This window comes from Lutjanus erythropterus, chromosome 12, assembly GCF_056507025.1.
Source record: "Lutjanus erythropterus isolate fLutEry1 chromosome 12, fLutEry1.hap2, whole genome shotgun sequence".
Taxonomy (NCBI): Eukaryota; Metazoa; Chordata; class Actinopteri; order Lutjaniformes; family Lutjanidae; genus Lutjanus; species Lutjanus erythropterus.
The window spans coordinates 29,340,414-29,362,007 of record NC_139328.1 but is presented as its reverse complement, the minus strand read 5'-3'; the positions used below and the strand labels follow the sequence as shown (position 1 = coordinate 29,362,007).

General features: G+C 39.9%; 4 protein-coding genes across 5 annotated transcripts; 3 read left to right on the top strand and 1 right to left on the bottom strand.

Annotated features, from left to right (window-relative positions):
- The first annotated feature begins 1,753 nt into the window (after positions 1 to 1,753).
- orc2 (origin recognition complex, subunit 2) lies at positions 1,754 to 8,326 on the top strand. Its single transcript, XM_084732891.1, has 16 exons — positions 1,754 to 1,885; positions 2,138 to 2,209; positions 2,341 to 2,496; positions 3,535 to 3,621; positions 3,709 to 3,798; positions 3,893 to 3,924; positions 4,035 to 4,092; positions 4,980 to 5,290; positions 5,375 to 5,484; positions 5,576 to 5,708; positions 6,775 to 6,871; positions 6,951 to 7,097; positions 7,181 to 7,352; positions 7,445 to 7,506; positions 7,607 to 7,725; positions 7,941 to 8,326. Exons 2-16 carry the CDS (start codon positions 2,140 to 2,142, stop codon positions 8,022 to 8,024), a joined length of 1,728 nt encoding a protein of 575 aa, XP_084589017.1. The 5' UTR covers positions 1,754 to 1,885; positions 2,138 to 2,139; the 3' UTR covers positions 8,025 to 8,326.
- Positions 8,327 to 8,864: 538 nt separating this feature from the next.
- Positions 8,865 to 12,158, bottom strand: cfap410 (cilia and flagella associated protein 410). 2 transcript variants are annotated; one of them, XM_084732889.1, is made up of 7 exons: positions 11,935 to 12,158; positions 11,788 to 11,806; positions 11,571 to 11,617; positions 10,873 to 11,102; positions 10,503 to 10,653; positions 9,329 to 9,428; positions 8,865 to 9,202 (listed from the first exon to the last, which is right to left on the bottom strand). In XM_084732889.1, the coding sequence occupies exons 1-7, from the start codon at positions 12,009 to 12,011 to the stop codon at positions 9,038 to 9,040; spliced, it is 789 nt and encodes a 262-aa protein (XP_084589015.1). In that variant the 5' UTR covers positions 12,012 to 12,158; the 3' UTR covers positions 8,865 to 9,037. The 2 variants fall into 2 exon arrangements, with proteins under 2 accessions (XP_084589015.1, XP_084589016.1); XM_084732890.1 differs by lacking the exon at positions 11,788 to 11,806 and having other exon boundaries at positions 11,935 to 12,066.
- Positions 12,159 to 12,314: 156 nt separating this feature from the next.
- rpl37a (ribosomal protein L37a) lies at positions 12,315 to 14,999 on the top strand. Its single transcript, XM_084732052.1, has 4 exons — positions 12,315 to 12,443; positions 13,230 to 13,358; positions 13,548 to 13,630; positions 14,833 to 14,999. The coding sequence occupies exons 1-4, from the start codon at positions 12,441 to 12,443 to the stop codon at positions 14,894 to 14,896; spliced, it is 279 nt and encodes a 92-aa protein (XP_084588178.1). The 5' UTR covers positions 12,315 to 12,440; the 3' UTR covers positions 14,897 to 14,999.
- A 1,876-nt stretch (positions 15,000 to 16,875) lies between these two features.
- On the top strand, positions 16,876 to 21,580 carry pecr (peroxisomal trans-2-enoyl-CoA reductase). Its single transcript, XM_084732051.1, has 8 exons — positions 16,876 to 17,170; positions 18,097 to 18,230; positions 18,335 to 18,500; positions 19,715 to 19,796; positions 19,887 to 19,983; positions 20,062 to 20,172; positions 20,507 to 20,618; positions 20,712 to 21,580. The coding sequence occupies exons 1-8, from the start codon at positions 17,059 to 17,061 to the stop codon at positions 20,792 to 20,794; spliced, it is 897 nt and encodes a 298-aa protein (XP_084588177.1). The 5' UTR covers positions 16,876 to 17,058; the 3' UTR covers positions 20,795 to 21,580.
- The last annotated feature ends 14 nt before the right edge of the window (positions 21,581 to 21,594 follow it).

The window sequence follows — 21,594 nt, the reverse complement described above, 5'->3', positions numbered from 1 at the left end:
GAGGTGGTTGTGGTAATTCTTCCGAGTCCTGGCTCCAGAATAATTGGCCAACCTCAAATTGGCCAAAAAAGAAAAAAAAAAAAAAAGCACTAGTCATCCTAGTGTTTACGTGGGTTTTCTCCAGGTACTCTGGTTCCCCCACACCATCACATTCATTGTCATAAACATGTGTGACATCTTCATGTTTTACTGTGACTTGTTGTAGAGCAACAAAGAACCAAACTTAATAAAACTAAACAAACAGTAACTCTGCCCAAGTCTCTCTTTTGGGTCACTTTGCCAGTCCCAAGCCCGGATAAAAGAGGAGGGCTGGACATAGAGCTAGCAGATCCACCCCACATAATCTTTTTTATTAAATTTGATGTTCTAACATTTAACAAAACAGGACAAACTTGATTTATGTAATGTGGGTCTAGATAAAGCATTTAAGCCATGATGTTATTTTGAGAAGTGATGTCCTATTTCAATGACGAAATTAAAAAATATGAACCAAGAATCAACAGAAGAAAGTTCATTTGTAGTTCTAAACATATTTAGGGTGTTTTTACTCACTTTTTGTCTCTCCCATGATGTCATTCCTCTCTCTTACAGTGTCCATTACAATTACATGCAAATTGCCATTTATGCAAATTAGTCATTTAGTGATTTCTGGTGACTTTTAGGACAGCCAATAGCTACTTTCCTTACTAGGTGGCAGCACTGTATCCTGCTTGTTACATGGTTATGCACTAAACAAAATCAGTAATTTGACACAAAAGCTTATTTTGTGTTTGTGAATCAGAGAGATTAAAAGGATTTCACCTCTTCCATTATGCAGATTGCAGACAGCGAGCATGATCCTGTCAGTTTACATCAGATGATTCTGATTCACTAACAGTTAACAATTATTTTCTAAATGGACCAATTAGTTGTTTGGTCCACAAAATGTCAGAAAAAAGTGAAAAATGTCAGTCAAAACTGAATTTCTTGTTTTGTCCACAACTCAAAGATATTCAGTTTACTGCAAGAGAGACGTACAGAAAATATTCACATTTAAGAAGCTGAAATCAGAGAATTTGGAGCTTCTTCTTAAAAAATGACTCAAAACTATTGTCTACTAGATTAATCACTGCAGCTCTAAGTGTATTAGTTTGTCAAGCTGTTCTTTCATTTACAATTGATTGATTGATTGATTGATTGATTGATTGATTGACTGATTGATTTAAAGACAAAAAACGTGAAATTTCCGCCCAGTGAAACATTTCTTAATCATAATAATGAATGTGTGTGCACTGCGCATGGTAGTATGTTGTCCTTTCCCCATTTTCTACTAAATGTATCTGTAATCTGATTACACCTTTTTTATCTGTAAATGTAATGGAATACAGTTACCTGTTACATGTAATCTATTACTCCTCGAGTCTGGGAATGATGCTGATCGTCAATCCGCAAAGACACGACACAACTCGTCTGACAAACCAGAAGATCTAAGCTCCTAAAAGGTACCTACAGGTGATCTAACAGGATGTTCGTGTCTCTTCCTCTTGTAAGTCTGTGGAAAACTGACCGACTTGACTGCAGACTCTCGTCACCACCTCCTGCTGCGGCCGCCTGATCTCGTCTGCTCTCCAGGCGAGGCGCAGTTCATCTCCAGGCGTACCTATTAAAACTCACTGAAGTCTCGTCAGCAACGTGCTTTGTGCGAACCACCGCGCGAAATGTATCACGGGAAAAGTAGTTTTGACGAAGCTAACGTTCTGATTGGCCACCGTATGACCTTTCGCTTGTCACGTGGTTTAAAAACTTTAGGAGGATGGCGCGGAAAGTTGTCACGCCACACAGCGCAGTTCTCAGTGTGCGTTAACGTTTTGTTTACATTTTTCAGCAGTGATACCGACATTGTCAGGTAAGTTACCGTCGTTTCGACACATCCGGTGACTGCTCTGCTTTACTGTGAGACATTCAGTGTGCAGCTGCCGTCTGTTGTTGCTGACCGTCTCCTCTACAGCACACCGTACTGTCTGCTGCACCATCACTGATAGAGCCAGACTAAACCAAACGTCCTGGCAAAACTAAGCCTGGCTGTGTTGTGTTGCTGAGTTGTTAGCTTTTGGCTAGCTGCTGTCACACTGTGTGTTCACGTTGTGTATCTCTTCAGCCATGAGTGTGCTGGAGGTGAAGTTCATTGGTGATGGAGATGCTCTGGAGCACATCGTGGACAAACAGGAGGGTATGGACAAAAGTTACTTTACTTCTCCTGGTTAGATATTTCTCTTTATGATCGTGGTGCTCTAACTACTGTGTGCGTGTGTGTGTGTGTGTGTGTGTGTGTGTGTGTGTGTGTGTGTGTGTAACTATCAGGCGTGCAGAGCAGCGGTGGGTCTGTTCAGAAGATGGTCACGTTTAAGAGTCCAGCTGGACGAAGAGGCAGAGAGGAAGCAGAACATGACGTAGATGAAAATGGTCATATTGATGAGCAAAACTATATCCAAGCTCTAGGCACAGACAACACAGAAGGTGAGTGAGGCAACTGTTTCTTGTAAAGGCTGTTTATTATTGTTATTATTATTATTATTATTATTGTTGTTGTTGTTGTTATTATTGTTATTATTGTTATTATTATTATTATTATTGTTTTATTAGTTTTTCTTAATCAGTACAAAAGACAAGGACAAACAATGTTCCCCGCCCCCCACCCCTTTCCAGCAACACAAAAGCAGAAACCAACAGAAAAGTACCAACATAAATATACAGACACAAAAAAACCCTGAAAATTATGTCCCCTCTCAAGGTAGTACCATTCATGTCTCAGTGGTGATTATGCACTTTATAAGAAACTTTAAGGTTGTTGCCCAGCATCAGGGTATCTCTGATGCCTGCATCGCTGAGGAATGTATTACAAGGATTTTCCAGATTTTCTCAAACACAGTGTGTCTGGTTCTTAATATTACATCATTTTGTTAAATCCCTTGTTTTATGAGAACACTGTAATTTTTGAATACTTGTTGTGAGTTGTGAACCTTGCACATAGTCCACCTGCTAGTTTTTTCCAGCTCAGTTTGTGTTTGGGTATTTTTTTTTAAATCTTCATTCAGCCTGCTGCTACATAATCCAACCCACCAATTAGTATCCACTCAGTCAGCGGTTTATTAGGTACACATTTCTAAAATGAATGCAGTCTAATAGGTTACAACAGCCCCTCTGTCTTCATGAAGGTTATAATGTTTGATTGGTTGAAACTGTTTTAAAGAGTTGTTTGATTCAACTTAATGATCATTTTAGAGGCTGCATTTTGTGTTCTGTTGTACTGCAAGGTGACCAATAAGGGAATTTTGTTCACAACATTTATATCAATGAGAGTAGACGTAGTTTATATTCAGTATATTGACATATAATTGCATTTCATCAATGCAGAAATCGACACAACAGCTCAGTTTTCTCTGGTTCAGTCTGAATTAGCCCAGGACCATTGTGTTCAGTGCAGCTAATCATAGAAAAAAAATATAATTTTTATATGGTTACACCTGAGTCAGGTATTTTTTTTTTGTTTTACAGAAGAGGAGGATGGAATGTCCAGAGTGGCTGGATCCTCCATTTTCACCTTTCAGAAAGCCAAACGTGGACACAGCATGGCTCAGACTGGTGAGAGCCTCCATTCCCCTCTGTCACATGTACACATCAACTGCATTATCAGATGATTATTAACATTTTGTGTTTTTTTATAAATAGCAAGTGAGTTGGCTCGGACTCCAGGGAAAAGCGTAAGCTTCAGCACGACCCCAAACATTGAACCCTCCACTCCCACCCGAACAGGCCGCAGTGAGTATAACACACTTTCCTTGTTTGTGTGTGTGTGTGTGTCGATTTAGATGTTACTAAATAAATTTTTTCTCTCTGTTGCATTTTTGACTAGACCACAGAGGTGAATGCAGGACACCACAGAGGGTGAGACTGGAAGAAATTTGTTTGCTTGACATTTTTCCCGTAATCTGCGTCTTTGCTGCACTGTTACAGATGTTGTCTACTCTGTGTAACCTCTGCTTTTCATGTGTCAGAGGAAGAAGGTTCAGTTCGTCTCCACAACACCCCATCGGCTCAGGAAGAGAATGACAAGTAAGTGTAAAGGGATAGTTAGGATTATTTGAACCAGGGTTGTATGAGGTACTTATCCATAGTCAGTGTATTAGCTAAGTAATACCAACAAGAAAGCTAAGCTATGTACTGCTGTGGACAAGGTCAGTAACAAAAGGTATTTTAGTCACATGAAAAAGTCTATATCAGTTTAAGTGTATGCTATATTTAGATTATATTTACTGCTTTACTTTGCCATTAGACAACCTTTTCCAAAGGGAAATCGCGTTCTATATTTCTCTCTCCAAACTAACCAAACGTCATAGGTAAAGTCATTAATTTTACCTGACAGAACAAGGGAGTTGCTGGTCTACCACTGCGTCGATCTGTTAGTTTGTATGTGTTATTATGTGATTTAAGTGAATCCAAATGATCCTTTTAATATGCTGAAGTCACACAATAACACAAACAAACTAACAGATTGAGGTGGTGGCAGACCAGGAAATCCTGCATTTTGCAAGATCAAATTACTGTTTTTGCAAATAGAGTTTGGTTGGTTTGGAGAACATGGTATTTGGTTTATATAAAGGTGGTCTGATGGCAAAGAGAAATGATGTAAACATTCTAGATAGCATTTGGTGGATCTTTTTAAAATGTATAAAATATCTTTCGTTACTGAACCTGTCCATAGCTGTTCATTAGTTAGCTTCCATGCTGGTACCCTTCTTTGTTTCTCCAAACTGGGGACATATCGTCTGCCATCTACTGTAGGCAATACACTGACTATTGAGTATCTCATACAACCTCGCATTAAATAATCTGAATTATCATTTTCATATATATTCATCATATATTCTCTAATTGTTACAGTGGTTAACATATATAATGTTAGACTTCAGCTGAGCTCTAAAGCTGTTTGATACTTTCAGCTCCGAGCCTCCGGTCAGACAGCGATAGTGAGCTGTCGCCCTCCGACTCTGGCGAAGAGGATGAAGAAGATGGAGCAGAGGAAGAGCAGAGAGTCAAGAAAGAAGACAAGGAGAACTTGAAGACTCAGAGAACGCCCAGTAAAGGTTTATCTGCAGCTCTGTACAAGACTCCCGCCAAGAAGAGCAAGAATGCCTCTGAAGCCCTCAATCAGCCCAGTATGGTGGAGGAGTATTTTGAAGCTCACGGCAGCTCAAAGGTCTTGACATCAGACCGTACCCTGCAGCGTTTACACACCCCTAAACTTGACAGGGTCAGTATATAACGTCCAGTTTTCAAAATATATTCAATGAGCTGTGTTCCCATGTTGATTAAGGTCTTAATGTTGTGTTTGCAGGAGACTTTGGTTCAGCTCTTGGAGGGAAAGCCATCCTGCTATGCAAAAGAGATCAAGCAGCTCCACAAGAATCACAGAAAGCACTTTAGCAAATGGATGTTACAGTTACAGTGAGTGTGTTTTGCAGTTTACCTTATTCTGTGCTTCATTGTGATGTTTAAAATGTGGTAAAAGACAAAGTGTGTATGTGTGTTTGTGCAGGTTGGGATTCAGCGTGCTGGTCTATGGTTTGGGCAGCAAAAAGGCTCTGCTGGAGGACTTCCGTGTTTCTCACTTGGATCAAGAAATCCACCTTGTGGTCAATGGATTCTTCCCTTCCATCACTCTAAAATCAGTCAGTATACACCAAGAAGCCTCTTAGACCACCGCCGCTCAGTCAACAGCCTGTTGACTAATCCATGGAGCGGAATAGGACAGCCTCATTGAGGAAAAACTGAAACAATCTGATGTAGCTAAATGTAGCTAAATTCTCCAGATATTGTTGTCATAGAAACAAAACCCACATGCAGCATTTAATATCACTATACAAATGCTTCATCCCAGCGCCCTGCCAACTCCTTTCTGCCAGAGAAAAACACTATATGGATACAAGTCCATTGCTCATTTAGTCCAATAAATCACTGTGTACAAACTAAAGATTTTATTTGCAGTGATGATGCCATGAAATATAACGACATGCATTCAAAGCCTCATTCAAAAAACGTAAATGGAAGCTTCGAGTGCAAAAAAAATGTATTTAGTGTAATGCTGTATTCAACACAGCCTTAATTCATATCAAATGAATGCCTGATGTCTCTTTGTCCTGCTGCGCCATAGAACTCCTTGTTTTTCAAAAAAAAAAAATTTCTTGTATTAGATCTCGCTATTAGAACTGGCTGTCCATTATTTTGAGTTAATCCCAAATCAGGGTTTCTGCAGGTCCTAATAAAGTCTTCAAATGTTGACACTAGGTTTCCTTCATATCCTCCTGTTTTTTGCAATCTTGGTAATGAAATAGCTCTTAAATTGCATTAATAATGGTCTTTAAAGGTCTTAAAAAGTCTTAAATTTAACTGCCTGAAACCTGCAGAAACCCTGCAAGTACACTGTCCTTCCTGCTGAAGAAAACCCTCACTACACCATGAAATGTAGCTGAAATAGTCATTAACAAATGCAGTATTTCCTCTTGTGTGACTAACGTTTTCCAGAGCTGGTATCCAGCTGTGTTAGGAAATTCCTTTGCCTCATTCAAAAATGAAACTCTACATTTATATAAAGATTTATGTCTTAAAAGAACCAATGAACTTGGGAGTTCAAAGACTAACACATTGTTGGTTTTTGTGTTTTCACAGGAATTGTTGGCTTGTTGTTTAAAAAAAGAGACACTTGAGGCTGATTTTCTATTGGGGTTTTTGTTGCAGATCCTAAACGCCCTGTCATGTGAGGTTCTAGAGCATCAAGGAAGTTTCCGGACACCTTCTGACCAGATCCAATACATCACTCAGACCCTTAAAGACAGTGAGTGTGTCTGTGTGTAGCCTCTATCTTAAGATTGTGTTTTATTGCTGTGTTTAACAATCAAAGTGTGTTCTCACAGGCCCAGATCTCCACGTCTACTTGCTAATCCACAATATCGATGGACTGATGCTGCGAGGAGAGAAGACCCAGAGTGCACTGGGGCAGCTGGCATCCCTGCCCAACCTGCATTTAGTGGCTTCCATAGACCACATAAACGCTCCTCTGGGTGAGTGTTTAAGTCTGTGTGATGTTGTGGTAACTAAATTAAAATGCACCAGTGTAGCTGAATCTTTCCCGTGTATTTCCCAGTGTGGGACCAGTTTCAGCAGAGCCAGTTTAACTGGTTGTGGTGGGAGTGTGTGACGTTCCAGCACTATGCGGAGGAGACGTCGTATGAAAACTCTCTCCTGGTGCAGCAGACTGGCGCTCTCGCTCTGTCCTCCCTCACACACGTGCTACGCAGCTTGACACCAAATGCGAGGTAACACACACACACTTTGATATTATCAAAACTGTTCATTGGTGGATGAATTGCTGGAATTCTTTGTGATTCTGTATCCTTTCTTTTTGCAGAGGAATTTTCAAACTGCTGGTGAAATTTCAGCTGGAAAACAAAGAAAATCCTTCATACACTGGTACACACAAACACGAAACGTCAAAGTACTGCACAGATTTTCCCCTAAAGTATGACTGTTTTGCTTCATGATTGTAATGTCTTCCTATCACTGTGTGCAGGATTGTCATTCCAAGATTTCTACCAGCGTTGTCGAGAGGCATTCTTGGTGAACTCTGACCTCACCCTGAGGACTCAGCTGACTGAATTCAGAGACCACAAACTGATTCGGACACGCAAGGTGGGGTCCTGTTTTACATATACTCAATTGGACATGGACTTTCTTATGTTACATCACTTGACATTTTTTTTTAAATGGGAAGGATTGGCCTATCATCTGAATGCAAAATCGGTCTTTGAGGTGTGCTTTGCATGCAAGTTCCAAGTCTCAAGTTGTGTTATTTTTGTGAAGAGAGTGGGCGACTCTTGAATACATTTATTCTCATGGTTCTCTAGGGTGCAGATGGAGTGGAGTACTTGATGGTTGCTGTGGATGCCAGCACACTGATAGATTTCCTGGAGAACGAAGAGGGTGACTGAGAAGACAACTTGGGCATCTTTCCCTTATATTTCCCTGACTGACTTTACCAGCACATAAACGTTCTGGTTGAATGTTCCACTGGTGTACAGTAAAGGCCCAGTCACATATTATCAAAATAAGACACGAGTCCAGCTCACAGGCTCTGCACGGTTTAAATTAATAATCCAAATCTAATATTTGGTGAAATGTTTTGTCTTGACATAAACGCCCCATTGTAGCACTGTGACATTCACATCTTGTGTTTTGATGTATACATGTTTTCAGCTAATATCTGTGGAATTAAATCAACACTTGGAGTAAATGTATTGCAACTGCATCTCTTTACTTACAGAAATAGATTTAAATTTAGCAAAACATACATTCTTTTGTTCTTACAAGGCAGGTAGGCATGCTGTTATGAAAACAAAAAAAAAAAAAAAAGAAGGCTAATTCAGTTCTGCTTCACAAGTGAAAACTGTGACAAAAGTGAGACAGGCCAGTGAGATTACGGCACATATCATGCATATTGCAGTAACAAGGTGAGGGGTAAAAAGGGGGTAAATGAGAACTAGAGAAGGCAATTTCTGAAGACATTTCAGGTGTGAATGCTGGCTGTTGAGAAGCTCAGGCTATATTGCATTGCTGGCTTGAAATGTTAAATAACACCAAGACTGTATGAAAGATGTTGATTTATTTTAAGGTTTGTTGAAGGCTGATGGCAAACTGCATTGCTGGCTTTAAAAGTAGAATATCATAAATAATGTAAGACTGTTGCGGGATATTTTAATGTTTGCTGAAATGCTTATACTAAACTGAACTGCTGTCAACTGTACTGTTGAATAATACCAATACTATAGGGATATTTTGTTGAGTTGAACAAGTGAGAAAGGGTCTAATTGTATGAATGGGATAGAAAAGTTAAATAAACCTCAATGTATTAAAATGTGTGTGCAGCTTTCACGTGGTGAGGTTTGTGTAAAACATGGAGGGATGGAGGGAGAGGTGAGGCCCTGAGTGCATACTATGAAATGTTTCAGTGTTGGATGTCAGCAGTTTTCTGTGTTTGCCTTGAATCGTTTAGTGTTTCTGAGTCCAGTGTGTAAGTCTGGAGTCTGTTCTGAGTAGCTGTGTGTACAACTCGAAGCTCCTCTTCATCCAGATCCCTCAACAGCAGCAGAACTGCATCCAGGGTGTGTGTCTGAAAATAGGATTTCAGTGATCAGTTATTGGTAGAGATTAGTAAAAAAAAAAACACTCCAGGTTTTAAAGTACATCGAAATATTTTGAGTTTTCAGGAGACCAGTGTTCAGAGATGAGAGGGTACCTTTTTCAGCGATAGTTTGTTTTCTCTGGTTGAAGGTGAAGAAAGAGACGGGAACTTGTCTCTAGAGAGTGGCTTCATCCCCAACTCTTCCCTGATTTTGCTAGAAAAAAACAAAAATGTGTTTTTAATGTCTCCATTAGTTTGACAGGTTGTTTCCAGCCGATGCATATTCTATACTCAAGTTTCAAGTTTCAAAAATAGAAACACGACACTTAAGTTTTTGTTTCCATGTTTAATTCAAGACTGCTGCGTACACAAAAAGTATATTTCTCCCGAAATGTGTTCACAGATTTGTTGAAATCTGTTAATGAGCACTTCTGCTTTGCCAAGATAATCCTGACAGGTGTGGCATACAGAGATGCTGATTATTGCACAAGTGTGTCTTGGACTGGTCACAATTAAAGGTCACTCTAAAATGAGCAGACATTTATTAGACACTGAACTATAACTACATTACATTGGGCTAAAGATATTTTTTCCCCAGTTGGGCAAAGTCATGACCCACCCTACTGTGCCTCTGATTTGCCAGTACTTGTTGCCTTCATTGGTTGGGTTGTTTAGGTTTACGAGAGTTGTGATTAGTAAGGGTAAGAACATCAAGGTAAGCCAATCAGAGGCAGAGTAGGGCGGGTCATGACTTTGCCATCCTGGGAAAAATCAGTGGGATCTGTAGCCCTATGTGCAATAGCCATAATTCAACATAGAACATGAAGTTCTGCCACTAAACGATGACACTGAAATGGCATGGGATCATGGGAGCTGCTATCTTCATTTTTAACCAACCACCATTGCCAATCATAATCCACCTGATAAGACTCAGGCAGAAATCATGTTTGTGGATGAAATAATATTCAAGTTTTATTCACCTTATGTTTAGTCATGTTCACTGACTTCCTTCATGTCTCTCTGATATATCCAACATATGTTTCTGCGGACATTATAGCAGTAAGCAACTAGCTAGCAACAGCTAGCAGGAAATCCACTGTTACTTTGAATAAAATAATGGAATTCTTTGTTTCAGCATTGACAGAAATAAACCTTGTGTGCAGAATAAGTCTGAGATCTTTTGCTTCAACTCATGAAAAATGGGAGCAAAAACAAAAAGTTGCATTTATATTTTTGTTGAGTGTGCTTTGTGTAAATATTGCCAATAATGGCAGTCCACAAGGCTTACTTGGTCTCCTCCATGTTGTAGTTGAGCGGGTCATTCTCCGTCTCTGCATCTGGAAGTTCGTTGGTGGAAAGCTGGTTTTGGAGACTACCTGGGGGGGTTGTGACCACTTCACCCTCCATGAGAGCTAAAGCCAGCTCATCCTCTGTCACTACTGCAAACATACACATAAAACACCATACACTTATGCTTCATTGCAATACTTTCATATCCCGTCACTGAAACGTTTGATCTAACCCTCACACTCTTCTCCAGTGTCATACCAAAGCTACGCAGGATTTTGCCCCAGTTCAAAGTGATCGTTTGAATACTTCTGTTCCATTTGTGGGTGGAAGTCACTTTTAATACAGCTGCAAAAACACTGCATGCTCACCTTGATTGTCGAGCTTCTGCAGGCGAGGCAGACAGCGTAGTACAGTGAGGCGATAGTGGCTGGAGTCAGTTCCACAACAGGGGTTCTCTGCCAACCAGAGCACTTTGAGACGAGTCAGAGGACGCAGATGGGAGAGCTCAGAGAGTGAGGGAATCAGGTTCCTCCTCAGGTAGAGCTCACACAGAGACAGACAGCCAGCCAGAGGAGACAGAGACGAGATGCTGTTGACACTAGAGTGAGAGAAGAGAGGAAGAATGTCCCAGTCAAGATACTTTGGTCAACAAAAATGTTGGCATTAATGAACATAAACTTAAGCATGTCAGGTTCTAAGTAAAACTGGCTTTCTTTGCAAAGACAAAGAAGAAAACAAACCCACAACCCCATCATTTTGACACATTTATGCATCTGAGGGTTAAAATTTTCTTTCTTTTCTGTAAATTCACTGCACTGCATCAAACTCCATGTCACATGTAAAACTGTTTCTGGTAGTTTGTTTACAGCACTGAACCCTTAACATGGGTGGCGCTGGGAAATTATGGCAATATTTTTCAATACGGTCCCCCACTTAGATTTCTTAAGACTTTTCATATGTTATAGGTTACATATTTATAAGTCTAGTACAGCTGAACATGTTTCTGTTGAAATTTGTGTGGGGTCATGTCGTATAAGGGGGACAACAGAGAGTTAAATAGACCAACCTAAGTGTCAGCACCTCAATGTTGGCCATTTGAGAGAAGATGGAAATCTGGAAAGACAAAGTATAAGCGAACACTTATGTTATTGCGCACACACATGCATAAAACATTAATTAAAACAATACAGAAAGAGATTAACAATGTCAATTGAAGCATGAGCATGTGTAGTGGAGTCAGTGTCAGGCCAAATATGACATCCTTTAATTGTTTGACTACTCACATCAGTCAGGTTGCATCCCCTGCAAAAATCAAATAAAAATGTAACGTCATCACAAATACGAGACATACAATGCACGCTGTGCGTGTCAACCTCGACCATCAGCAAAACCCAACAGAGTGACTGGTCTGCTAAAATTTAAATACTTACCAGCAATTCAATTTCTTCACGCTTTCCAAGTCGGAGGCCTTAGCCTTAGCCAGAACCAGTTTCCGTGTTAGCTTCATAGCATAACATCTAACTGAGCTGCGAAGAAAGAATATTTTTAATTCACTATATGTTCGCAAACAACAAAGGCCGCATTATGACAAGCTAAATGAACAAACATTTCAACTCTGCAGTAGGGATGTTGTCGTCCACTACTTGAATACGCATGCGCGCATCCACTGAGCGTCCTTAGTTACATTCACTTCCTGTATAATTATTACATTCTTGAAGTTTTTTTTTTCGTAGAAATTTGCAACAGAAACGCTACTACTTACACACTGTTTTAATTGTTTAAAGAGGTTTTTTTCAGTTTATTGTTTTGTTTTTTTGTAATTATCTCCGCATTCTGCAACTCAACTCAAAGTCCCACAATGCAGCGCAAAACGACTGAGTAAATCGCGCCTGCGCCGTAAGCACGCCCTCTTTGGACCTACGTCTCCACTGAAACGATGGTGAGCCCCGAGTTTCCCCTTCCTAATCCATGTCAATCTGACATTTTCTGTGCTACAAATGATATAATCACATATTTAGAGGGTTTGTAGGGTCCCTCTTTGTCATACTTGGGTGGTATTTTTGTTGGTTTGGTGATTATGTTTACAGTTTAAATGATGTTTTCATGTCCTACTGAGACAGAAATGGCTGCCACCATTGCTATACTCACGAAGCCCAAGTACCGGGCGGGCTAGTCATGTTAGCTTGCTCTTGGCCATTCAATTTTACTATCCTTGCTAGTTCAGAGGACCCGCAGTCTTTAAAGTACAGCCAAGTGGCACTTGTCATGCAATACAAACTTACATTAATTCCATATCTGGGTCAGAGTAGTTGAATTAGTTTGAGTTAGCTAGCTGGCTAGCTTGCTCAGAGGAAGCTAGTGCAGGCTAGGAGGTTACATTACTGGTGACAGACTCAAATTCACCTTGGTTCATCGGATTTTGCAGCCTAATAGCATGAAACGTGTTGAATACTTAGTAATGTGACAAGTTTTCAGCTTTCAACATGTCTCCAACAGAATCTCATTGGCTCTGTGTACAAGGTTATATGGAGTATTTGGAAATCATTGCCCAAAATTGCTCAAGGTACATATTTAACTCCTGGAGCAACAGTATAGATAGGAAGTCAAGTGGCACACATGTTTGTAGTATTAAACTAGTATATCATGAGTGGTTATTGCTTGTACCCTTGTGTTAGTATTGTAGATTGTCTCAATTAATTTTGTTCTGTTTTCATGTTGTCCACAGGCCAAGCGTACCAAGAAGGTGGGGATCGTTGGTAAATATGGCACGCGTTATGGCGCGTCGCTGAGGAAGATGGTCAAGAAAATTGAAATCTCCCAGCATGCTAAATACACTTGCTCTTTCTGTGGCAAGGTGAGGACAAAGCTAGGATTCACTGAATGTCTGTTATGTAACCAATTCATGATCTTTTTCCTATTAAGTTCATGTACTGATGTGGAGGAATGCTTACAGTGCCTACACACACTATATTTGAATGTGTCTGGACAAGTTGACAAGATCAGTTCTGCAGCAGTTATTAATGTGCATAATTTATATTCTCAGACCAAGATGAAGAGGAGGGCTGTTGGTATCTGGCACTGTGGGTCCTGCAAGAAGACAGTGGCTGGAGGTGCTTGGACGTACAAGTAAGTTTCTTTTTGCTTTGCTACAATTCTACCATCCAAACAAGTCATGCACACCCATGTACAGTTGTTACTATGGATACGTTGTATGTTAGATTGAGGACTGCATCTTCTGCTGTCTCCAAGTCCAAGAACTACATTACCAACAATTATCTTTCCACCAGCGTGGTGTCTATTATGGCCGTGTCTAGTGTGTATTGGGTGTTTGATTGTAAATGGTGAGATCACAAAAGTAAAATTCAATAGAGCAGGATCTAATTTAATGTTTCATTGGCATGACACATTGCATCATTGGTGACTAAATGTAATTTCACTGTGATTCACCTCTTAAATGTATGTAGGTGCTATTGATCAGTTTTAACCAATCATGGCTTTTTTTCCTGTTCAAACGCAGCACAGTTAATTACTCCAACCAATCAATCTGTAAACTGAGATTTACCATATATTTAAATCTAAATCCAATTACTGAGTCTGCACCATTGTTATGCCTGTGGTGGGCAGAATGGGTGGACTTTGCACATCATTTAAAGAGCATTTCAGCTTCTCAAACACAAACAAGTCAAGGGAGGTTTATAAGACAGAGCTGATAAATGCCATTCAGGCCTTAAAAAATTGTTTTGTGAACATTGCTGTCCATGCTGGCAATTATTTGTCAACTATGAAAGCTGCCATGGATTTTGCCCTGTCTTGACATTATTTGCTTTGTCAGCTAATAACATGACTGTTAGTGCTGCTTAAATACATTACACTCCACTTAACCAGTTTTCCTGGCCCTCAATTGTGTGTTCAGTGATGTGCCAAAGCACTGAAATGGAATTGGCCCAATTTTTTTTTCTGCCCAAGAAGGTTTCAGACTTTGGAACTTCCCAGGACATGATCGTTCTTGTCTATTTAGGCTAAGTTTTATAGATATGAAACATGACTGAACACCTGATTAGATTAGTCTGATTATTCAATGGAACAATGTCAGAGTGAACCAGTGCAACTCCTCATTGCCTTCAGGTGAACTGTTTGATGGAAGAGAACTAAGGATGAATTACAATAAATCTATTAAACATTAAAGTTTTTCTAGACACAATTTTTACTTTCCTAAATGAAGGGAGAACAATCTCTTTAAAAAAAAAAATCTGTGGCAGATGGTATCTCTGGCTGTGGATAAGGAGTAAATGAAAATGCAACTCATGTTTTTGTTCTTTCTTTTGCAGCACAACTTCCGCTGTCACAGTCAAGTCTGCAATCAGGAGACTGAAGGAATTGAAGGACCAGTAAACCAAGTGCGATGCTCACTGGTGGATTTGGGACTTTGTTTTCTATATTTTAACCGACCTGGACATGGCCTCAACATCCAAAAATAAAGCGGTCTGGAGCGGAAGTCTTTGTTTGTGTCTTTGTCCATCTGTTTGATAAAACAGCAGTGAAATCTAAACTTTAGGCCTATGACAAGAAGATGCCTCACCAAAACTGAGTGAGACAGTTGCACCAGTAAAAACAGTGCAGCTGTCCTCATACCCAAGTGTGTGTAATTGTGCCACAACATAAAAGGGTTGTCTTTTCCTGTATTTTCTTGCCAGTTAACCCCTGCATGTCTCACAGTGACTTTCTATTAGCAATTTGCAAGTATGACCTACAGATTTATGGGCATTTTGTCTCTTCTGTTAGTTGGCAATGAACCGTTGAGTTGGAAATCCTTTGCTGCAAGACTGACCACTGCAGTTTAAAGAATACTTCTGAGGGCTTGATTAAATATGTGTCCTGCAGAGACTTTATATAGAATATGCCCCTTTTTTTTTTTTTTTACAGCAGATAGTGTGACTTTCTACAGGCTTATAGTAACAATGGTGTTCATGTATTTGCAGTTTCTTGTCTCTTGTGTTGTGCGTGTTGGTTCACTGTCATGACTAAAGCACGCCTTTACTCAGCTGTTACAGATGACCTCTTTGCATTTTCTGCAATTACCAGTCACAAGGTGTTCCTAGAACTAAGTCAGCATTTTGGTGCTTCAGATACTTTACATTTTGTATACTGTCATTGAAAAGGACTTGGAAGTGTTTCAGGGAAACCAGAACAAAACCATTGATGTGTAGTGACTGTCACAGTTCAGTCTGTCATTGATAGCACTTGGCTGTACTGTGAAATGTTCCAGCTTCAGCACAGTATAAACAATTAAAAACAGCTTAACTGGACAAATATGTGAACACACAGGGAGACTGGGTCCAGATTTACTTTCACAAAGTTACTAGAACTATTTACAGGAAGATAAAAAAAAAAAAACATACAGCTAAAAACTAGGACAGCAAAGTAAAAGTATACATAAGTATACTATTTGCATGAAAGAGGTGTCAATATGAAAGGCAATTACCAACAATTATGTTAATTTACAAGTCAGTTGTTGCAGTCAATACAAACGGTGCAATAGAATTAATTCTAATGGATAATGTAATAGATTACTATGTTATATACATGAATTGGTGGTTATGTTCAATATACACTTGTCTATAGACAGTGTATAAAGTCAGTAGGATTTATATTTGGCAATAATAGATATCCCAAGCTTACAAACACTACAAAATTATAGTACAAGAAACAAAGGTTTTAGAAATAACAATGCTAGATAAGATTGATAACGGAACCAATGATTGCCTTTAGTGTTATAAAGAAATAGAGGTAAACTAGGTCTATTGACTATTCACAACATAAGTTATAATTCATTTTAAGGGAACAGTTCACCCCTAAATCAAAAAATATGTCCTCCATGGCCTGTTTTACTATTTATCCGTCTAGGTTTTTGGGGTGCGAGTTGCAGAGTTTTGGAGGTATCAGCCGTAGAGATCTCTCCAGTATAATGGAACTAGAAGGGACTTTTGGGACCTTTGCAGTGTTCAAACCATCAAACAGTACATTTCAAAACAAGTGTCTTTACAAATGTCATGGCTCAGTTACACAAGATAATCCACAGACCTTGTTGTGAGCACTTTCAAGTAGGAACTATTTTCTTTTTAAAGTAATTCCGGTAGAAATAAAATAATTCCTACAGCTCACAACAAGGTCTGTGGATTATTTTGAGCTATGGGGTCATGATTTCTGAATAGAGACACTGCTGTTGAGTTTTTCAAATTTATTTTTTGGCACTTTATGTACCTTATGTGCAAGACCGGTGCCATTTAGCACCATTATATTTCCAAAACTGTGCAAAAAAGAAAAAAATCCAGATGGACATTTTGATCTTCGGGGTGACATGTCCCTTTAAGAAAAACATATTAAAACTGACAACTTGAATATGCACCATTTTACACAATTTATATTAACAAGTTAAGTCCTGTAAACTCAAGTAGCAGTACTGCAACAAAGACACCTGCCGCTGCCGTTAACGTCCAGCAGGGGGCGCAGTGTCGTGTTTCTCAGGGTCAAAAAAAATCATTCAAAAAATAAATATGGCGGCGTCCAGTGTTTTCAGATCAGGCTTGTTCAACCATAAAGTCGCAATAGTAACGGGTGGAGGCACGGGTATCGGTAAAGCTATCTCCGCGGAGCTGCTGGAGCTGGGTGAGTGATTGCAGCGGTCCTTCAGAGAAACAAGAGACATTATTTTCACAGTACAGCTGGACAGTTTGAAGTGAACTGCAGCTGACTGACAAGAGCCGAGTGAACTTTCGCACAGATACAACAAGTGCTGATCAAACGCGACTGTCAGACCAGCAAAGGTTTAGAAATTTGCTACATTATTCAAGTACTGTGAAGGCACAATGTTGGCGACTGATACCAAAATAAAGTATGTGACAAAAACAGTTGCAGTGCGTGGTATTATAGCTGAAAAAAACAAAAAAAAAAAACAAAAAAACAACCGCGTCACAGAATCTGATGGGTCACATCATTTGGTACAACACCTGGACATAGATTCCCCCTAGGATTTCACAATTTTGATATTTCATCCCACTGAGTTTGTCATGCTGAGTAGATACTGAAGAATAACTCTCATATGTTGCCCTGACATGGTTTTTAAACAAACAGTCAGTGCTAATAAATGTCTCACGATGAAATTAACTGGACTAGCACTAGACCCTTTTCACTGCAGTCATATCGATATGAAATATTAGGGTGAAGACAGACAACACCAGTGATACTAATTAAGGTCTCATTCCATTTAGTGTAGAAGAGTCTTTTCAGCCGACATGCAGAATAGCAGTAGAGGCCCTTTGCCATCAAATTGTCTCTGATTCTTGAACCAGTTCCATTCGTTCATTTTGTTAAGATCTAAGTAGGGCAGGGGACAAAAAACTAGGGGCGTAGCACAAAATTCTGGACCCTGACCCTTTGTTGGCCCGCTTCACACCTCATGTACTCAGTCCCCTTTTCCACCCTGTCTGACACACCCTGCAAAAAAACACCTGGTTAGGGAAAGGTCATGGTTTGCATCTTAAAGTAAATTATCAGTACTGGTGTGATCGTACTTTTGGCTATGTTGTGTTCAGGTTGCAGTGTGGTGATCGCCAGTAGAAAGGCAGAGAGGTTGGAAGCAACAGCTCAGGAGATAAGACAGAAAATCCCTCCCTCCAGCCCTGCGTGTGTCACTCCTCTACCATGTAACATCAGAAACAAGGATGAGGTGGGTCTACACAGATGACTTCAGCCTCTTGAGATCTCTCATGTTGTAAATACATGGTCGTCTGATGTCATTGTGGCATTTCGTTTTGCTTCCCTATGCGACAGGTGAAGGACCTCGTATCAACAGTGCTGAAGCAGTACGGAAGGATAGACTTCCTAGTGAACAACGGAGGAGGTCAGTTCAGCAGCCCAGTGGAGCACATGTCCTCTAAAGGTTGGAAAGCTGTGATAGACACCAATCTGACCGGAACCTTCCACTGCTGCCAGGAGGGTGAGATGCAGACCACTAAGGGTGGTCCAGTGTGTGTTTGTAAGGGGTTTGTAAATTTCTGTTTATTTGAAGTTGGGTTGTATGAGGTAGTTATTGATAATCAGTGTATTGCCTACAGAAGATGGTGGTCAGTACACCCACAGTTTAGGGAAACATCAGGAGTACTGGTGTAGGAAGCTAGGCAATGTACTGCTGTGGACGGGGTCAGCAGAGAAATATATTTTAGCTGCCTAAAAAAAATTAATATCAGTTTATGTGTTATATATTTAGAATATTTGTCACTGCCTTGCAGTGCAATGGATCACGAAGTTTGCTTTGGATCATATCACAGTTTTGAGTCACAGATTGGATCCATTTTAAAAATACATTAGGCTTTGATCTCTGTGTCTGTGGAAATCACCATAACAATGTAATGCAATAATAATAATAATAATACATGTCTAATACTATACTGTATTATGCAGTATAATACTATGTATATACTATAGTACATAAAATAGATAATTATGCACTGTGCAGTATAATACTCTTCTACACTCTGTAGTCTGACTAAATGTCCTGCCCACAGCACTATCTGATTTGGAAGTCAGGAGTAATAGTAATCAACATAGACACACTGTGTCATAGACCAGCAGACACAAAGTCACACCGATGATCAGAGGAACCATGTAGAAGTTTTCACAGCAGATATTGCCGAAGTTTCAGTGAGTATCACAATCTGATCATCTGTTTCTTTGATGACAGCATAGTTAAACCAATGAAAATCCCCAAAGTCTGGATTTCACTTGAGGCTTATAAATCAGACGCTCCATCGGTAAAATCAACAATTTTACCTCACAGAAGACAAGAGCTGTTGGTCTACCACTGCCTTGATGAGTTTGTTGGTGTTATTGTGTAACTTCAGCAAATCTGAACTCACATTTCTAAAAGACCAAAGTCAAAAGAGTTTGGTTGCTCTTGGTAGAGCGATATTTAGTTTATATAATGGCAATTTCTTGACAGAAAAGGCTGTCTGAAAGCAAAGTAAACCTGGGAAAACATTCTAAGTATGACATGCACTAAGACCCTTAAACCAGTATTGAATTTTTGAGGGGGAATAAAGAATACATTTTTTTGTCGACTCCATCCACAGCAGTGAGTAGCCTCCTACATTGGCATTTGTGCTGCTCCCTTTAAAGCTGCGAGTGTGATTGTTTGTTGTTCTGTTCACACAGTCTACACTGCATGGATGAAGCAGCATGGAGGTGTGATTGTCAACATCATTGCTGACATGTGGAAAGGCTTCCCAGGCATGGCGTAAGCAGCACAGCCTACCACCTCCTCATGTCAGTTTACAACTCGCACACGCTTCTCCCTACTCGTTGAAACATGTTTTCTTCCTGACAGCCACACAGGAGCAGCGAGGGCGGCAGTAGACAACTTAACAAAGAGTCTGGCCATCGAGTGGGCAGCCTCAGGAGTCCGAGTCAACGCTGTAGCACCTGTAAGTACAGGTCCTGATTTAACACTGAATCAGTGTTGCAGGTCTTCATTACAAGTCTCTGCATTTGTCTGGTTGCAGGGCACGATCTTCTCTAAAACCGCGATGGAGAACTACAAGGAGCTTGGGCCACAGCTCTTCACGATGAGTGTTCCATTTAGCCCTGCAAAGAGGCTGGGAGTACCAGAGGAGGTGTGTGACAACCATGACACCATGAGGAAAGACACTCCTGAAACTTAGAGCAGTTTTACTATAATTTAACAGTCTGCTAAGCATGCAACTAATGATTATTTTATAGTAGATTAATCTGTCAATTATTTCCTTCAGTAATTGATTAGTTGTGTGGTCTGTAAAATATTAGAAAATGCAAAAAAGTGTTTCCCAAAGCCCATGAAGACATCCTGAAATATCTTGTTCTGGGCACAACCCAAAGATATTCAGTTTACTGTCATAGAGGAGTAAAAATATTCACATTTAAAAAGCATTTTAGCTTTAGGTTTTTTTTAAATTGTGTGTCTATGTTCAGATCTCATCAGCGGTGTGTTTCCTGCTTTCTTCTGCTGCCTCCTACATCTCTGGAGCCACCCTCAGGGTTGATGCAGGGCAGAGTCTGTACCACTCCATGTGGGAGATCCCCAGTACGTACATCTTGATAACGCAGCCATGTTTTGGTCTTTACAGTATGTACTTTATATTATAATATGCAAAATTCCTGTGGTGTTTGTTCCCAGATCACAGTGCATGGCCTGAAGCTCCAGAGGGGGAGAACCTGGACGCTCTGAAGGACCTGCTCAAGCCCCAAAGCAAACTCTGATTCCTTTGTGTGATTTATTCTTGAGCCCAGTGCATAAACACACACATGCTTGCACAACAATCATCATGAACAATGAGCTGTACAGGCAGCACAGGTGCTGTCAAAGAAACAAGACACCAGGGTGGCCTTTATATAAGATGACGTGATTTGTTATAATCCAGTAGATAATTGTATATAATTTGTAGCAACATGAGTGATTAATTTCCTGGATAGTAAGATGTGGCAGAAACTGTTTACACTTGCCTTACACTTTCCAAAGCCATACCCTCATTTTTAACACAGTAATGACCATTACAAATCTGAAAAGTCAAAAACAAGAAATATAAATCGTTTTAGGAATATGGTGTGATGGTGATTTTTGTTTACACTAAATTAGTATCTCTGAGGCTGTTTCAAAGTTAGGAGCAACAGTGTTGTTGAAATAAGACAGCATAGCTCAATACGTCATAACAGTTGTTCATTTTGTAATAAAAGCACCAAATCAGGTACATGTCTTCATAGATACATTAGGAATAAAACTGGATATTTGGCTATCACAAACTCTCACCCTGCTGACTGAGGCAGCCACTGCTTTAAAATGATCAGACTTTCTTATTACACTGGACCCAGCTGAAATAATGTAGAGCAGAGCTGGGCAATATGTGGCCCAGGGGTCATATCCGGCACACTGAAAAGCTTAGTCAGTGTAGTTATGCTTACCATTAAAATGTTATTGGGCTTTTATTCTGAAAGGGATCTGTGCTATTTCATAGGTAATAATAAACTATATTTTATATTAAACTGTAACACTATTCTCTTGA

Coding starts and splice junctions, on each gene's coding strand:
- rpl37a (XM_084732052.1), top strand. Junction 13,359..13,547: donor CTTGCTCTTTCTGTGGCAAG/GTGAGGACAAAG, acceptor TTATATTCTCAG/ACCAAGATGAAGAGGAGGGC. Junction 13,631..14,832: donor GGAGGTGCTTGGACGTACAA/GTAAGTTTCTTT, acceptor TTTCTTTTGCAG/CACAACTTCCGCTGTCACAG.
- pecr (XM_084732051.1), top strand. CDS start 17,059: ATGGCGGCGTCCAGTGTTTTCAGATCAGGCTTGTTCAACCATAAAGTC. Junction 17,171..18,096: donor CGCGGAGCTGCTGGAGCTGG/GTGAGTGATTGC, acceptor TGTTGTGTTCAG/GTTGCAGTGTGGTGATCGCC. Junction 20,619..20,711: donor CTCCATGTGGGAGATCCCCA/GTACGTACATCT, acceptor GTTTGTTCCCAG/ATCACAGTGCATGGCCTGAA.
- cfap410 (XM_084732889.1), bottom strand. CDS start 12,011: ATGAAGCTAACACGGAAACTGGTTCTGGCTAAGGCTAAGGCCTCCGAC. Junction 11,103..11,570: donor ATTGAGGTGCTGACACTTAG/GTTGGTCTATTT, acceptor CTCTCACTCTAG/TGTCAACAGCATCTCGTCTC. Junction 9,429..10,502: donor TACAACATGGAGGAGACCAA/GTAAGCCTTGTG, acceptor GTTTTTTTCTAG/CAAAATCAGGGAAGAGTTGG.
- orc2 (XM_084732891.1), top strand. CDS start 2,140: ATGAGTGTGCTGGAGGTGAAGTTCATTGGTGATGGAGATGCTCTGGAG. Junction 4,093..4,979: donor GCTCAGGAAGAGAATGACAA/GTAAGTGTAAAG, acceptor TGATACTTTCAG/CTCCGAGCCTCCGGTCAGAC. Junction 5,291..5,374: donor ACACCCCTAAACTTGACAGG/GTCAGTATATAA, acceptor TTGTGTTTGCAG/GAGACTTTGGTTCAGCTCTT.